Source organism: Gallinula chloropus (genome assembly GCF_964237585.1).
Source record: "Gallinula chloropus genome assembly, chromosome: 3".
NCBI lineage: Eukaryota > Metazoa > Chordata > Aves > Gruiformes > Rallidae > Gallinula > Gallinula chloropus.
In genome coordinates, this window is record NC_140087.1 from 30,657,067 (window position 1) to 30,670,979 (window position 13,913).

General features: G+C 39.8%; 1 protein-coding gene across 5 annotated transcripts in view; it reads left to right on the top strand.

The window, feature by feature from the left end:
* SYNE1 (spectrin repeat containing nuclear envelope protein 1) overlaps positions 1–13,913 on the top strand; it is a gene marked incomplete at its 5' end in the record, with an annotated part of 299,290 nt that overhangs the window by 144,526 nt on the left and 140,851 nt on the right. For 4 of the 5 annotated variants that reach the window (XM_084262132.1, XM_084262133.1, XM_084262135.1 and 1 more), the window contains 7 exons: positions 808–1,164; positions 5,915–6,051; positions 6,920–7,097; positions 9,035–9,217; positions 10,293–10,436; positions 10,767–10,922; positions 12,710–12,874. In XM_084262132.1, the coding sequence (XP_084118258.1) occupies positions 808–1,164; positions 5,915–6,051; positions 6,920–7,097; positions 9,035–9,217; positions 10,293–10,436; positions 10,767–10,922; positions 12,710–12,874 (1,320 nt within the window). The remainder of the gene's footprint in view (positions 1–807; positions 1,165–5,914; positions 6,052–6,919; positions 7,098–9,034; positions 9,218–10,292; positions 10,437–10,766; positions 10,923–12,709; positions 12,875–13,913) is intronic. The other variant, XM_084262136.1, reaches the window with a different exon arrangement.

Here is a 13,913-nt window from a genome sequence, read left to right on the forward strand (position 1 = left end):
CCTGATGTTAATGTTCAGGTACTCGTGTTAGCTGCATTTTAGTCTGCTCCTAAACAGTGAGCACACTACTAGAAGAGGGTTCAGGAAACCTGAGATCAAATAACAGATTGTTGTACATTCTCAGAGAGTTTTCAGTCTCCTTTCTCTTCAAGCTCCCCGTGTATAAAATGAGAAAGGGATGAGACAGTAGTTTCTATTTCATAAGACTAGCAAGATAATAAAAAGCATTACTCTGGCAGTGCAGTGATTGGGATGATATTTATATTCTCCAGTTTCTTAAACTGAAAACTCCCAAAATTCCTTTGTAGCACGTGTAAAATTGAAATAAGACACTGTAGAAAGAATTCAGTTCGGGGGGGGGGGGGGGGGGTGGGGAAAAAAAAAATACATGTGCAACCAATTATGACACATCCCAGATCACGGGTAGTCTCTAAAACGCTTCTTTGGAGCAGCACCACTGGGTTCTGGAAGCTGCTACGAGCCGCTCCCATACCGGCGTTTCTGATGTAAGAGACCGGAACGAAGTTACTGTTTAACGCGCCTTAACCAACCTAAGCATTGCTTTTCCCACTCTAAACCAAGTTCTTTCTCCCCTGAGCCCACGGAGGTTGCAGGATCGCTGCCGAAGCCGTGTAAAACCCGCACGCTCTCTCGACGGAGCGTTGTTTTCCTGCCTTGGGCAGCCCGGCTGCCGCGGCGCCCGTGTGTGTGCCGTGACTGTGTGTGTCCGTCTGTCCGTCCGTCCCCGTCCCCCCTCCCTTCGCCCTTCCCAGCTCTGCGGGTTTCCATGGCAATGTCGCCTTACAGGAGCTGGTAGAGTCCCGCCAGATCGGCGCGGACCGCCTCGGCCGAGTGGAGACGCTGGCTCCCGCCGCGAAGCGCAGCACGGCGGGCGGCGGGTGCCAGCTGCTGGCCGCCGAGATGCAGGCCCTGCGGTCGGACTGGAAGCAGTGGGAAGAGAGCGCCTTCCGGACGCAGAGCAGCCTGCGGGACGTGCTGAGCCAGATGGCCCTGTCGGAGCAGGAGTTCGCGGCGCAGGTCGCGCAGCTGGAGGAGGCCGTGCAGCGGTTCGGCGGGCAGCTGGCCGCCTGGGCGCAGAGGCTGGTCCCCCTCGACAGCCGGCACACCGACGCCGAGGTCGTGGAAAGCTGGCGCAAGGAGAAAGTAAGGACGCGTCTCTTTTCCTAGCAGCTCTTTTCCGTTGCAGATGTAGGGCAGAAAACTTCTGCCAAGCGGGACTGCGAAGTAGAAACTTAACCAAATGCATTCGTAAGAAGTATTTCGATGAAGCGCCAACTTTCCGAGCATTTTTTGTACCGTAACTGTGGCAAGCAGTGCTTAGAGAAGGCGTTTCTCTCTGTGTACAATGCTCAGCAAATGCTTAAATGTTGAAAACAGGGCTTGCCTCTGGAAAAGTGAAGGAGCTAGCGCACCGGCTCCGAACTTCTCTTTGGAGTTGCTCAGAGTTGCAAGCTGGAGTAGCACTCCATCAGGGAAATGTAAAGCCTTTCCTAAAAGCCAAGTAGCAGCTGGAGCCATTTCTTACTCATAGTTTGTCAGGAGTGTATTGAGCTTATACTTTCTGTTTCTTGAAATATCCTTCACATTTTGAGATCTTGTTCAATGCTCAAAAGAAGTTATACTGGAAAGCAGCATACTTGCTAATAGCTTTGCTATGGAATGCAATGGAAATCAGAGAAACAGTGAGGTTGTTTCTGTTCCTGATTGTCTTCTAGTGAAAAAATACACACAAATGTATCACGTATATTATATAAATATATAGAGATATTCACAACAATCAAGAGGTATGTTTGTCTGTATCTCAGCTACTGTGAATCACAAATGTTGAGCAAAGACGCAGAGGTTTTTCCCTTCCAGGATAGTGTTGCAACAAAGCAGTTGCAGTGCAGGAAGAGGAGTGTGATATGCCGGCTTTCTGACCCCTTGACTGGAGAAATACTCACACACACACAGCCCCCAGAATACCTTCTCTTTGAGCAGAGGTTATGTGCAGGAAGAGGAGTGTGATATGCCGGCTTTCTGACCCCTTGACTGGAGAAATACTCACACACACACAGCCCCCAGAACACCTTCTCTTTGAGCAGAGGTTATAAGTCTCCTCCTCCAGCATCTTTGCCAAGTTATTTCTGTGGCTTCCCCTTTCACAAAATTCCCTGAAAGATTTATGGAGCCTTTGTGCTTGAGTGCCAGTATTTATCTGTAGAAGTAACAAAGTTAACGTTACACTGGAGTAAATAATATAGTACAAATATGCAAAGTCTTCCATGTTTGTACATTTTTAAAAAGAAATGGAAGACATGGAATTGTCATCAGCATGCAGCAACAGCTACCAGACATTTTTTATTTTATAAATGGAGAAGTAATAAATTCCAAGTATATCTCTCTTATTAAAGATAGATAGGGGAAAGGATAGCTAACAGATATTAGAGAGATGTTAGAATATATATATATATATACATGGTCTCTCTATATACATACTGTGTATGTATGGTAGCTCTGTGTAATAACATTTTATTTAGATAAGACAGCTGTAAACTTTGGCTAAGTACAAAAGTGCAGAGGAATCTCAAGCCTAGCCTTACTATGTAATTTTATTTATACTTAGAGGAAATGTGACAGTAATCCTTCCATTTTTGGACTCCAGGGATGGGTCCTATTGTGAACAAAAAATAGCACTGCAGCTTTGCATTTCCATTGTCTCACAGTGATTCTGTTGCCATGTAAGCCAAGGCTGTGGATTAAAAATGCATTTCGTAATTCTCAGAATGAGCGAACCCATCCTGTTACTCTGTTATACTCAAGCTTTGCTCCTTTATGTATCTGCAACATCAGAGCAACAGATGCTGTGCTTGGAATTTAGCAAATTATTTTGGTAATTGCCAGATTCAGAATTAAACCCAAGTGGCTGCAACAGTGCTAGCAGTGTTCTGTATGGAAAATGCTGTAGTTAAACATACCCTGTTTTGCCAGTTAATGTTCCCATTTGTTAATAGGTTATGCCTAAGGCTGTATGTCATCAGAATGATCTGTTAGGAGTTATTGAGGTAGAGTATTTGAAATGGAAAAATTTCATTGAAAGCAGGCGGTTCAAGCCCCTGTTGCTACTCTTAGGACATGTTTTCTTTACCAGAAAAAAAATGCTATTAGTATTTCATTATGGCAATTCCTGCCTTACACAATTTGTGACATCCTGTGTTTAAGTAACAGCCATTGTGTTGTTATTCCTAATGCTTTCAAAAGAGTCCTGGGTCTCATTTAACTTAAACGTAAGATAAACAAGAATGAGTTAGTTTACTTTTTTTTTCCCCTAAGCATCACTGCTATTACATAATTACTTAATTAAAATGCTGCTTTATATGGCATTGAAACAAACTGAGTGTGACTATTTCAAGTATCTTTTAATTATGGTTAAACATATTTCTGTTATGTGAGTGACTCAAAGCAGATAAAGTCCATAATATGAGCATGGCTGTAATGTAAGTAAGGGGAGTCCTGAAAATCTGCTCTAGCAAAATATTTGTTGATACTCACAAGACCACATGAAAGTTTGTACATATAATACATCTGAAAAGTCTCTAGGCTTAATTTTACAGGGCTTTCCTGTGCTCTCTAAATGCAAACAGATTTCAGTGATGTTAATATAACCAAGCTGTGATTACGGTCTAAACCATGGTTATTCATAGCCAACGTATGTGGAGTTTTATTAATTTTCACAAAATGGATTGTTGTGTTTTTTCTTCCTGGCAGTTCAAGTACTAGATCAGTCTGTCTGTCTGTCTATCTATCTATCTACTTTGCATTTTTCTTACTTGCTCAGAAATTCACGATATATATATTTAAAAAAAATACTTTTGCACTTCTGCAGACTTTTTTGGGAAAAGGGACATGAAGCAAGGACAAAGTTTCTTGTGAGCAGCAGATGTGTGAGCTGAATCCCTGGGTTTTATGTTGATGACAGGTTGGCCATGAGCCAGCAGTGTGCCTCGGTGGCTAAGAGAGCCAATGGGATCCTGGGGTGCATCTGGAGGAGTGTAGCCAGCAGGTCAAAGGAGGTGATCCTCCCCCTCTACTCTGCCCTGGTCAGGCCCCACCTAGAGTGTTGTGTCCATTTCTGGGCTTCTTGGTATAAAAAGGACAGGGATCTCCTGGAGAGAGTCCAAAGAAGGGCTACAAAGATGATTAAGGGCCTGGAGCATCTCCCCTATGAGGAAAGGCTGAGTAAGTTGGGACTGTTCAGCCTTGAGAAGACTAAAGGGGGACCTCATTAATGTTTATAAATATCTGAAGTATGGGATGCAGGGGGAAATGGCCAGCCCCTTTTCAGTGGTCTGTGGGGACAGGACAAGGGGCAATGGCTGCAAGTTGGAGCACAGGAAGTTCTGCACCAACATGCGGAAGAACTTTTTCCCAGTGAGGGTGACAGAACCCTGGGACAGGCTGCCCAGGGAGGTGGTGGAGTGTCCTTCTCTGGAGATATTCAAGACCCATCTGGACGCCTCTCTGAGTGATATGTCCTAGGGAGCTGCTTTGGCAGGGGGGTTGGACCCGATGATCTCTTGAGGTCCCTTCCAACCCCTACAATTCTATGATTCTATGATTCTATGATCCACTTGCTGCTGTTACTAAGTCTGTTCATCAGCTTGCTAGATGCTTGCTAATAGTTCTTTTTTAATTTTTTTACTTTTGATTTACACAATGGAGGATCTGTTTATTGCAGAGTTAGTTAATACTTTACAATGAAAACTTCTATGCAGTGAGAATTTTTATCTCTGTATTGTAAATTGTGATATTTTGAAAACCTTATGCATGTATTTCTGTATCATTTGTAACTTGTACCTTCCACTTTGTGCTAATAGGTTATTACAGGCTGTTTATTATTTATATTTCTGATTATCTTTTTTCTATATACATTCAGAAATATGATTTGGAGACTTCCTTGTTCCACTTCCATGTCTTTGTTCAACTCTGTCTTCACTTTCATCTGTTTCTTTAGTTTGTGTTGCACATTTCTTCCAGCTTGGCACATAGATTTAACCAAGCTAATCTATACATGCCAAACACTCTGGCCTGCCTGTGCTGCAGGAGCTGTGCCGTGGTGAATGTAACTACCTAGAAGATTGTTTTCTCTCCATGGAAGGTTCAGAGGAATGCCTAAAGAATTCGGTTTCTAGTGAGATGAAGAGCCAAGTCTGCACTGCTCATTATGCTGGAGTAGCTGGCGGGACTCCGCAGTGGCGATGCTGCAGACGTCAACAAGGACTGTTTTTGTTGGAGTGGTTATCACACCTTTCCCAGTGACGTAAGCTGAGCCAACAAAAGCATTTTTTTTTGGCTGTTGGCTGAGCTGTCTCCAAAGCAAGAGTCTTTCCAGTGCAGCAAGGACAGGCAGTAACTCAGTTACTCAGTAACAGGGTTGTGAGCAGCTGTGCTTTTATATTATGAGGCTCTTTTTAACAGTTTCAACTCCTTCCCAAACTTTGTGCATAAATTAATTGTTGGATGCAGCTCCGAACAGGTTTTTGTTGAACATGCTAAACTCAAGCTAACAGGCTAATTATATTTATATAAACGTATTATTTGCTATTTCCTCATTGCATGTACTTTCTATATGCATACAGCTAACTGTCAATACCATAGCTCATTTATTAAAATGAAATGTATATCTTAACTGTTCTTCGAGCACATTTTGAGCTTAGAAAGTTGAGGCTTCCAGAAATCTGGTCTCTAGAATCTCAAAATTCTAAATAAACATCCAGAGGTTTGACTGATAAAATAATTTTGGAAGTGAACATGCGTAGATCATAAATTAAGTTTAATTGAAATTCCAATAACTTTTGCTTCAAAATATTTTTTTTTAACTCACCAATATTGTTCATGTGTTTTGTTTTAACAGGAAACATTGGATGCCCTGGTAAAGTCCGAACATGTGACAGATGAGATCAAAACTCAGTTAAATGATCTTTGTAGATTTTCCAGAGATTTGAGTACTCATTCTTCAAAGGTTTCAGGCTTGATTAAGGAGTACAACAGGTACACATTCATCTTGTTTATAGTTGATCAATTGTGTGGGTTGGGGCTGTCTTTAAGGAAACAATTAAAAATTTAGAATTAGGAACTGAAGTATACAATGATTAGAATTGCTATTTCGTGTCAATAGAGGTTGTAAAAATGTAGTGTTTTGTTTTGTGTCTTTGTAAAAGCAGGGCTATGCCACTTAACTCAGGTGAAACTAATGTATATCCACACCCGACATATTACAGGAGGAACCCCTGTAGGAAACTGAGGTGGCACTATGCTTATTTGTCTGAAGTTCGAGCAAGATATACCAGCTATTTAAGAAGTTTTATTTTTTTTTTTAAACTTAATCCTTCAATTTTCTCCTCTTTGACTAGCTGGTACCTTGAAACAAGGGAGATAGCATTTGCTTGCTTTTGGGGGGTTACCGGTTTTGGTTTGTGTAGCTGTAGAAGAAGGGTGCAACAACCCCGATCAGTCTCTTTTAACCTTATGGATTTACCTGAGCCACGGGAGGTTAGAACTGTGATTGTAGTAGTTCTTCGTCCTATCCCTAGGGAGAGAAGGGGACTTGCAGAAACTGTTGATGCTTAGGTGCACTGAGTCACTCTCAGGAAAGACCTTCACTTGTCATTTCTGTGACAATTATGTAACAATTTACACACTTCACTTCTAAGGGACTGAAAGCTCCTAATGGATTTCCTGATACCTCAGTTGGGTGCTTAAATTTGGTAGGAGGCATCCAGGTTAACCCAACCTTACTATTGTATTTCAGAGAACTGAGAAATGCTATCACTGTCACCTAACAGAGACCCGTCTTTCTTTTTGCCCTCGTTCTCTCCCTCCCTCTCTTCCTTCTGCTTCCCTGATGTGACAAACCCAGCCTGTGCCTGCAAGCTTCCAAAGGTTGTCAGAGCAAAGAGCAGATCTTGCAGCAAAGATTTCGGACGGCTTTCAGGGACTTCCAGCAGTGGCTGGTCAATGCGAAAGTCACCACAGCCAAATGTTTTGATGTGCCTCAAAACATTGGTGAAGCTTCAGCAAGTCTGCAGAAAATACAGGTAACTCTATAGCAGAAAAATATTAGTCTAAGGGAGACCCAGAATGTTTCTTATAAAGTTCAGATTGAATTCCTCAGTTAATTACTATTTGATGTTAATGTTTTTATTGTCAACACTTAAAAGTGTCTAATTGCAAGGAAATAAACGCTTGGATTTTTTTTTTTGTCTGTTTTTTTTTAGTTTAATTGTTAGGCTACAGTTGCCATTTAGTCATTGTCTCTCATTGTAGTTTTCCTTGCTTGTTTAAAAAAATGTTTTAAAAGTAGGAGAGTATTGTAAAATCAGAAATATATCAGAATTGGGACTTAGTACCTGGAATTATTTCTGTTTTGTAATTTATTTTCCTCATATATGAAAGTAGAGCCCATGTAGTGCAGAGTTAAAATGCATGCAGTATGAGCAGGCATTTAAAAAATGGGTTTTTCACATAAAGCTAAAAGAAATGCCAACTGTGGAAAGTAATGCAAGTTAAAAGGGGGGGTTGTTTTAATAAGTCAAGTGAAAGAAATACTTTTATGAATATAATATAACTACATTTTTAACTGAAAATAGCAAAATAAGAATTACTTAATGAGACTGTTAAACCTTCAACTAGAAGAAATTTGTATTAGTTTCTAAGAAAACACCAAAACCCAAATCACTTCCTCTTCTTTTTGGTAATTCATTTTCCTTTGCTTAAACAGTTTACCTAAAAAGCATATACAACACTTTATTAATATATCAAATCTTTCACTAACTCAAAATGAGAATAAATTTGTGAAAATATCAGGGGAAAAAAATCCTGGTAGTCTTGACATTAAATATTAGAGTTTTAGCAAGGTGGCTATCTTTTACCAACAGTGATAAGACTTAACTTTATCACTGCAGCCTTTTCATAGCATGAGACCTTATTTTGTTCTCCTTCTCCCTGAGAGCTGCTTTAGAGGAAATAAACTTTCTTTTGACATGCAGTAAGTGCTTTAGGACTTCTAGCGATATCTTGGTAACTTGTATAAACTTATCATTTTATATTTGTTAAAAGCCAGTGTTCTGTCTGTTTGCACATTTGACAATATTAAATCACAAAGCAATTATATCTTCAATTTTAATATAGCCAGAACCTGAAACAACCGTCTCAAAGGTAACAGATTCTTTGGATTCTCTATTAAAGCCTCTGATGTAACAAAGAATCAGAACCTGACTTTGTGATTTTTGTACCAAGCCCATTACTTCTGAATGTAACCTTATGGTTGTGTTTCTACATCTATTTGTGTATCACAGAATAATGAGAGTTTGAGTCTTAAGTGCTCCCACCATCTTTTAGTAATTATAAGAACATTATCCCAGTACACTGGGACACTTACATTTATGCATAATTCTTGCATGTGCATTTTTCTACCCAATTCTTGCACACCAGGATCATGCAAGATTTCCATAAAGAGAAATCCTTTCAAACAGGGAAGGTAAATCAAGGATGCAGAGGGATAAATCATGAAGTTTTAGACATTGCTCAGGGTCTAAGCATAAACCCACAGCCCTACCTGCTCACTGGAAGTCCAGTGCGGTTGTTGTCTGTGGGCAAGACTTCAGTCCTGTGGGTGTCTCAGAGTGTGCCCTGGCTCCTGTTGCTCCCTCTGCCACAATACTCGAGATTTTAAAGTATAATACCCAACTAAACGGACAGTAATTGTCTCATGAAATGCAGAACATACAGGTCATCCTATAGTGCTAATACATATATTGTTTTGATGCATGGCATTTCCAGATTAAGTAGCTGTTGTCCCTACATCCTACAAAAATTAATATTAAAATGGGTTGTACTGAAAGATGAGTTACTATGTTAACGAGCAGTAACAATAAACCCTTATTATCCCGGTTAAATTTTCTGGGAGATTGCTATTGACCTTTACTGGGACCCAAAGTTCACTGATTAGCTTCTTTTTTTTACTGTCTTGTAGGAATTCTTATCAGAGAGTGAGAACGGGCAACAAAAATTAAACCTGGTAGCATCCAAAGGAGAACTGCTGTGCTCTGTTTTGCCAAAAGAAAAGGCTAAAGTTATCCGGGACAAATCTGTTACCGCTAAAGAAGATTGGAAAAATTTTATCACCACCCTCCACCACAAGGAATCTGCACTGGAGGTATTGAACCAGTCACAGTGGGGAAAGACTGGATTGAAATTTCTTATTTGCTTTTTGTTTCAAACAGCACAGTTTAGAGTCCATATACAGCTGTAAGTGTTTGTGGTGTGACGGAACTAATAAATAGCTGTTTTCAAGAAGTCTCATTCTTCTGCTTGCATTTTACTTTTGTTTGCTTATATTCTTGTGACCTGATTCTGCTTTAAGTGGGGTGTTTCATGCAAACGGGTCTTGTTCAGAGTAACTGGAAGTAGCAGAGACAGCAGTTGCTCAAATTCTATACAAGTCTCATCAAATGTACTGGATACTACAATGCATGTTCTCTTTTAAGGACCTTATTAGCACAGATTTCTCTCATTGTTGTTGATTGATTAGTCCCAGTACAGGCTCATAGACTTAGGTTTTCATTTTGATGTTTAATTGGAATAATAAGGCTATTTCTAAAAGGAAAAATAAATCAGGCTGGAGGGAAAATTAAAATAACTATTGCACAGTAACTTCGCTGTTTGGGTTTTTATTTCATATGAATTATTTCAGATGCTCTTTTTATTTAAACATGCAGAGTAAACCTGCAAGAAAAAATGCACATGCACTGAAGGAATGCCTACATATGTCTTTATGCAATAAACCACAATACAATTAGAAATGAAGCCAAGGGTTGGGTTGAACTTAGTCATACATCACCTAAGAATAATGGCAGCCCATTTTAAGGAGGGTTTAGTGTGAATGAGAGCAATCAGATGTCAGGTAACTTGTATCCCAGTTCAGCCTTTCTTCTGAGTGCCTTAGCTGTGTGGGTTACACTTGCATAGAGTCAAAGCTCAGAAGCAATTTGCGTCAGCCTCCCATCGTACGCTACTGCCCCTATTTTGCCTTTTGAAGATGTGCTCTCTCAGACTTCTTTCAGTGCCTGTTTGCAGGATGGGACAGAGCAGAGCTGTGTAATTTATTTGAAGATTTGTGTAGTATTTGGCTGCAAATGTATATCCTTTTTGTGCGCTTGATCTGTGTGTTGTGCATTACAGTTATGCCCAGTGCAATGGGACTGTTGATAGAATTGTGCGTATCTTCCCAGAACTTGAAGATCCAGATGAAGGAGTTTGAAGCAACTGCTGAGCCTCTGCAAGAGTGGCTGACAGCAACTGAGAAGATGGTACAAGGAAGTAGCAGTCGTCTCCATGATCTTCCTTCCAAGAGGAGAGAACAACAAAAGTTGCAGGTGACTTCTTCGAAGCCTTTTTAATGCAGCAAGACTTTCCTGTCCCATCTTCATGGTCCCCTTGATTCCTTCCAAAAGCTTGATCATTCTAGCATCCTGATCTCTAAATAAGATGAGAACTGTTTTCAAGGATTTCTGTTGATGATCATGTTCCATCAGGTTTTGCATCTCCCCATTTCTCATGACACGCTGCTTCATTGCTATAGCCGTATGGTGTGCCTTTCTCAGCAAGCTTGCCATATGTCACTTCTATTTTCCATGGGGCCTTCATGCTTCTGTTTCCTGCGTACTTGCACCCACTCTTAATATTAACGTGCTTGTGCTTTACAGTCTGTCCTCGAGGAAATAAGCTGCCATGAGCATCAGCTCAAAAGGCTAAAAGAGAAAGCTCAGCAGCTGTGGGAAGAACAAGCTGTCAGCAAAAGCTTTATGCGCAGAGTGTCTCAGTTGTCTTCTCAATATCTTACTCTAAGCAATCTGACAAAGGTAATGCACCCAGTGTATGTGCTTTTCAGCACTTCGTTTGACATGTGTGGGGGAAAAAGAATGACTGAAATGTGAAACACTGCAGTTGTCTTGCTTATTTGCTCTGTGGTATGTCTGAGCTATCTTGTCTTTCACGCTGGCTTTAGAATGGGACGGAAGGACCTGGATAATTCCACAGACATTCAGCAAAATTGAATTATGATTATTTTTTTAAAATGTGTTTTGATTAAAAAGTAAATCCCACCTGATTATAGAATACTTGTATTATTGTATATAGAATATATTGTGTATATCATTGTATGGTAATCAGGTTTGATTTTGTTTCAGGCATTGAAGACATTTTAATTGTGTAATAAGTGGCACCTGAAATTATATTTCAAAACTTATGGGAGGGTTTGGTTTGGGTTTTGGGTTGTTTTGGGTTTTTTTTAGGGAATACAGAAAAGATATCACTTCACTGCTTCCTATAACGATGATTAATTATTTGCATTATAAGCATTTCAATCTAAACCTAATAAATTGGTCTTCTAAAAAAAGACTTAGGCTGCTTTTGAAGGTCCCAGGGGAGGCATAGGCCAAACCCTGAAGCATCAGACTGGGAACCGAGAGTTTAACCTAACTCTCTTTTGCTGAGTGGTGCTTGACACCACCATTTAATAGTTCTACTACCCCTATTGTATAAACAGGTAAGAAGCTGTCTGTATTAGGATGGTTATTTCTCACAAAGTTCCAGTCATGAAGGAGGCTTGATATTTAATTAAGCCTATAGGTACTACAGTAATGGGAATAATGAAAGATATAGGAAGTGTGCTATGGGATAATTGTTCAATTCAGAAAGTATTTCTGTCTTGACAATTGCTAGCATGTAAATTTCTACTTTTTATGTGGAAACAAAAATTATAAAACATATCTAGAGCTGTATGAATTACTGAAAATGGTGGTATACATAGCTATAGTAAGTTTTCATGGCTGCAGAATGAGAAAGGGAAAGATGCATGGGTTACCAATACTGGCTTATGTAGATAAAACGTGTAGGAGATGTCAGAATGAGGAGGAGTCTGAGGCAGAGGATACATATGATCCAGCCGGTGAGAGACATCCTGAAATTCTTTGGATAGCCATGGATGCTTGAGTAAGATCTGTCTTGGTAACTCCCTAAGCCTGGTTTGACTTTAAATCTCTGTCACCCTGCTCTGTATTCCTGTTCACCGCTGGTATTTTAGCAATGTAACTGGAGTATTTATTTTTGATTCATATGAGTGTCAGTGATTTTTCAGAATGGGTATTCCAGTGGAAGTCATTAGGGAAAACAGGTCTTTCTTTTCCATGTATCAACAAGATAATGTTGCTGCAGTGACTTAGCTTCACAGGTTTAAATCTGTCTTGTGCATTGACAGATTTAAAAATTTATCATCAGTTGCAACACTGAAATGGTTAGGTGTGATTTACCAGATGTTTAATTAAAAATGAAATGGGAAAAATCTCATCTACTTTGGTTAAAAGATGACAGTTAGATGAGACTTCAAATTTTGAAAGAAAAAAAAAAAAAGAACAGCATTTCTGAAGCTTTCATTTGTATGTTACAACTCATGTGCGTGCATGCAAAATTCATTCCATGCTCAAGTAAGTGTACTTGCACCTGCCATTCTGTGATGCTGTAATTATCAATGCATGAAGACAATTACTCAGTATAGATTATGAAACTCATCCTAAAGTCCATAAAGTAGGTATGGTGAATAAGCACTCCTTTGAATAGCTGTTGGTGCTAATTGCTGTTTGAATTGCAGGAGAAAGTTTCCAGAATGGATAGGGTCGTAGCAGAGCACCAGCAGTTCTTGCACAGTGTCAAGGACCTCCAGGACTGGGTGGCTGATGCAATTCACATGCTGGATTCCTACTGTCATCCCACAGCAGACAAGAGTGTCCTGGACAGCCGGATGTTAAAGCTAGAGGTATGGAAACAACAAACTCCAAAATCTGCTCTTTTTAGGTCTGTAAGAAGAAAGCAAATGTAGGGTACTTTACGTTAGTTGCTGCATGTTAGTATAACAACTGCTGTCGTTCAGATGCTGATTTCCAATTTTATTTGATTATATAGATAACTGTATAGAGGAAAGAGTTCATTATTAGAAGTTTTCTCTAAGGAGGATATAGAGACCCTTATGATATGGAAAACCGAACACATGCAAATTCCTGAAAAACTCAAAAGATACTGTGTGGCAGCTGAAGGTTAAATGGGAGAAGTATGATATTCACTTCTATTAGTTTACTATATTATTTTCTGGATCTTAAAGGTGATGTGGATGATTCAGAACAGCTTTCCCTATGCTTGTTTTCTTTAAAAACGGTGACAACAGTTAGGAAAACAGCATATTTTGTATCACTGCAGAAAATATTTTGAAGTGCAGTACTCAGAAAAAAACACTTTCCATATTATTGATGACTCAGATTTTGGGCCATGGCCAAAATACGGACAAGTCTGAAAATTGTAAGAAAGCATCAAAAGCCAAGAGATTATAGCAAAAATATTAGAACTATGTTTTGTCTTCTGTTTGTTGAATTATTTGGGATTTCTTTTGGGCTTTTCATTGCTTTGCAATGTGTTAGAAACTGGTAGTTTGCAACTGCGCAGCTCCAGGGACTGAAGTCTCTAAACCGGTGTAGCTGAGTTTGTAAATTGGTACCTTTGTGTTGCAAATAGATCCAAGAGTTCTAGAACTGCATTTCAGCCCTGTAGAAAAGCTTTGTCATCACATCTTGTTTTCTCTATGAATGAATCCTCCTGTTTTCCACCTGAACGACATTTCCTTTGGAATGTCAGGTTTTCCACTCAACTGTTGTTTTGGCGGTTTTTTTAAACAGCTTAGGCCTACCCTCTGAAAGTCATTTCTCCCTTGTGAAGCCCAACTGTGAACCCCACTGTCCCTCTTCCAACTGACTTTTTGTACAAACTGCTAAGTTTGGTCAGCTCATTCTCCAGTAAAACCAGTT